General features: G+C 37.7%; 1 protein-coding gene across 1 annotated transcript; it reads right to left on the minus strand.

Annotated features, from left to right (window-relative positions):
- Positions 1 to 1,898: 1,898 nt before the first annotated feature.
- On the minus strand, positions 1,899 to 2,132 carry FOMMEDRAFT_93408 (uncharacterized protein; the record flags this gene model as incomplete). The annotated part of the gene is made up of 1 exon (XM_007269883.1): positions 1,899 to 2,132. One exon carries the CDS (start codon positions 2,130 to 2,132, stop codon positions 1,899 to 1,901), a length of 234 nt encoding a protein of 77 aa, XP_007269945.1.
- Positions 2,133 to 4,300: the final 2,168 nt, after the last annotated feature.

A 4,300-nucleotide genomic window follows, 5' to 3' on the forward strand; every position in this document is an offset into this window, starting at 1 on the left:
TGATATCTGTAATATAATTAAGCAAAAATATTTATTTTTAGTAGATAATTAATACAAAAGGCAAATTAATGTATATAATAATTAAAAACTCTATTTTTAGGGTTCTAATCTTAATAAATATATACTACTAGTTTGTAATGTGTGTGTTATAGAAGTATAACAGATGTAAATAAAATACAAAGCAAAAGAAAATATTACAAGATCTTTTTAATTACAATTTTTTTAGCTGTCTTGTAACTAATAGTTGCCCCCTTGAAATTGAATTTCTTAAGATAATATTAGTAAAGAAAGACAAGACAAAGGTAAAAAAAACTCACATTATTAACAAAAGGCAGGTGTATAGATCCTACCAATTTCTTCTTCCCAAAACATCTTATTAGAAGGTGTAGAGTATTGTCATTACCTGACTCATGAATACCACCCCTAATAATAATAATAATAATGTTAGTAGTAGAAAAAAGTAAAAAATATAAGAACTTACACAATTTTAGCTGTTTTAATACAGTTATAACAATCTGGGAGTGCTTCCCTAAGCACTCCCAGAATTTTATCAGTACTAGCCTTACAGGATGTATGTTTTGTGTCCTTTGTTTTGTACATGTCTGGATTGGCCCAAAAAACAGAGGGGGGGCAGGTGTGGAGAGTGCTGTGTAAGATAAGAAGTAAGTCTGGAGATCTCAGGTCAAATGCAAGTGAGGGAAGGGACTTACTGAAGGTAATTGTGAATGCAAGTTGTTAGGAGTGTGTGTGTGTGACTGTGAAGCAAAAGGAATGCAAGCATGTTATCAAAGTCAATGTTGAGCAAATTATTGACAGGGGATTGAGAGTCATTACTGCTTGTTACAGAGCCAAGTCCGAGTGAAAGTGTGTCTGGAGAGTGCTGTGTGAGGCTACAAATGGTACTTGGCAAGTTTATCAAAGTCAACATTGAGCAGATTATCAATAGGGGATTGAGAGTTGTTACTGCTTGTTGTAGAGCTAAGCCCAGGTGAAAGTGTGTCTGGAGAGTACTGTGAGAGACAACAAAGTAAGCAAGATAACAAAGCAAGAGATACAAGCAGTGTGAACAGTCAGAAGACCTTGATGAAGCTGTTGAGTTATGCTACACTACTTGCAAACTTTGACCCAATGGCCATCCTTATTGTTCTGAGTCTCTAAACAACCTTACAAATTCTGTATATGCTTGAATCAGGCAGTAGTAGTGTATTAAAGATTACCAACAGACATATGATGCAGCAAATAGAGTATAGTGACAGCAATGAAAGAATCTGTAAAAACAGTAGCAACACATGTAGCACTCTCTATCCTGTAAACTGTGAGAAACTGTGTGATAGTGGTGAAGTCAAGGATTGCTCTGAAGAACACTACAGTTAGTGTAAACTGAGCTAAGATGGAGGCATAGATGGCACCCATTAAAAGAAGATTCATTTTGCTCACTACAAAAGTTGGTAAGATGGTAACAAGGAATCAGCCTAGTAGAATACTCATAGTGCCATATTTGATTAGCAAAAACAGTTGTGCAGATGATCAACAGATTGTCATTTGCTGCATGTGACCACAAAATTACCTTACATGTAAATGGTGCATCTAATATCCACTACAGGTCTGCATAACCATCCGATTTGCCTTCCTCATTGTTCTGTTCTTTGCTTTCAAGATCCTTGTCATTACTATCAGTCTCCTCCTCCTCTTCCAATACTTCACCATCCATCTTGTTGTTGTTTTGTTCTTGTAGTGTGTCATGTAGTAGGTAGCTATTTAAATACTATGTACTTTTGTGTCTGATTCCTCTGCCTCAATGGTGTATGAACATGTCCCTATTAACAAATCTGTAGTAAATTGGACCAAAAATGACTCAGTATTAATATGTTCCAAGTTTGAAAGCCTTAACAACATGCTTACACGTTTACAAAGTAAAATTTGTAATCTTCATTCTTATCTTTGGGTTGGCAAGCAAGGGATGGAGGCAAGAGTGTCTGGATGGTACCCTTAGAGAATTGCAGGATTAGATGAGCACCTTGAAGAATAAGGTCTGGGTCAATGAATCCAAAGGCACTAGGATCTGTATGACAATAGAATTGCAATTGAGGGAGTCGTCTCTCAACAAACAAACCATTCTCATTGACTTTCATCTAGCAAACCTAAGCAAAATTGAGCTAATTAAAGTTTTGGAAGTTGGGGTTGGCCCCTGGACCCATATAGCTGACCTCTGTATGAAAAAGTCTGATTATTCGAGTGTAAATGTAGGGATGTTCAGTGTTATCTGATAGCAACATGATATCAGCATGTGTCTGTGGATTGAGTGAATCTTAGACTCTCCTGACATTGTAGGTTGTGTAATTGATGTGTAGCACCTTGAGACAGAAAAGCTTGTCATTTTTTATGCAGAGGCTGCATAGCTTGTCTGTAGTGAAGGCCTTGTCTTCCTGTCTTGAGAGAATGTGTCTAAGTAGGTGCCTGCAAAGACTTGGTAGGAAATTCTAGCAAGTGTGTAATGCATCAGCACTTGTATATGTGAAATAGAAAGAGGAGACCAATAATGTACTCACCTGTAAAGCTGGGTCAGAATCATTATCTGAAAGCCACTAATAAAGATGGATAGAATCCTTTTTTGATACTACCATGTTATAATGGACTTCAAGATCCCTTAGCTTGATAGGATCCCCAGATCCATTATTAAGGCTGATACAAGAATTAATCTTATGTATCTTACAGGTCCTACCCTCTAGTTGTGAAACTGCTTTTGTAGTGTCTTGCTTGTTCATCCTAGCATACATGCATTTGAGTCTCCTATGCTAAGACTCCCCCTGTGAAGATACACAATCGAGATAAGTATGGAGAGTGTATTGTGAAGTAGACACTTAACAATTTGTGTACTGTATGAATCAGTCATACCAAATCAACAAATGGCAGAAGCATATGTACCAAGAGAATAAAATTTCAGTGTATTAATGTTGAGTGTTTTAGTTTTCACACTAGATCTGATTGTTTTTGCGTCCAGTCCCTTTGCCTTACCCTTATTGAGTAGGGCAGCTTGATGATGTCCTTGAGCAGCAATCTCCTTTGGGAGTTTGTGTGTATTGTAGGCCAAGCATACAGTCTTCTTAAAGCATTGTACTTAGTATCCCAGCAATGTCATTGTCTCCTCAAGGAACCAAACTGTAGTCTCTGTATGAATGCAGAGCTTTGCAAGTGTATGCTAGGTTGCTAAGATGAATAAAAGGTTAAGGACCACTTTATTATATTTCTTTGGCAGTAAATCCTTGAAGGCTGGTATGGTGTACTAGGTAATACACATCCCATTATAGTGCATATATATTAATAGTCTTGAGGGAGGCACTTACCTGTAGAATATCTTTGAAGTCTCTGGCTGTAATGTTTTTCATTGTAGATGTATTTCTGGAAAATCGCCAGATTGTATCCATTCTGAATGTAGGAGTACAGTGATACCTAAAATATAATGAATATATCTAAATAGACAACAGTAAGGCAATTGATGAGGCTGTAACATAGATGCTTACCTCCTATTAAGTATTAGTATGTGTAACAATTGTGCTACCTGTGCATTTGTGCAACATGTGTTGTAGGTGCTTGTGGGTGTTTTCCTTTTTGTTCACTAGACTACCCTGTATCCTACTACACATGTATATGCATATATAAAGGGTTTTCAAGCTAAGGGTTAGGGGATTCTTTCTCCTTCTCAGTGCTTGATTACTAGGTTATCCCAGTCAGTAGTTGAGTGTGCTGGTAAAGAAAGAATCTTTGCATAAGGCTAGTATACCTATCCTTACACATTTTTGACTGAACCCACCTTTCCATAAACCTGCTAGGCTTTGATGACTGGAACTGAGGGCTTGATCACCCTAATATGTTCCTCACATTGCCCAGTACTCCTTTGAATTCAAAGAAATCAGTGAGTAGTTTGCAAATCTAAATTAGAAACACATATACTCTCACTATAGCTACTAGGATACTCAGAACACTCGAGGGATGTGAACGAATTGTTCCCCTCAATGTGGAGAGACCTCCTTGTTAATATTGCAAGAGGCAAGCATCATTCAGAAGTGCTGAAGAGCAGCTTTCCCCAAATGTGGAGAGATTCGAAACAGTGTGCACTACAGATTTCAAATTAACAGAGCATGCAGACAATGGACAACAAGATTATCTGTTGAGTACTGAACACAATGTGGCCACCAAGCCTCAGCAGACAATCCTGGAAGGGCCCCCAAGTCCAGAAGTCACTATTAACATGCTAGAGAATAAGTCCTTGTCTGTTGCAGGCTGGAGGCAATCTGATGAC

Source organism: Fomitiporia mediterranea (genome assembly GCF_000271605.1).
Source record: "Fomitiporia mediterranea MF3/22 unplaced genomic scaffold FOMMEscaffold_11, whole genome shotgun sequence".
NCBI classification, from domain to species: domain Eukaryota; kingdom Fungi; phylum Basidiomycota; class Agaricomycetes; order Hymenochaetales; family Hymenochaetaceae; genus Fomitiporia; species Fomitiporia mediterranea.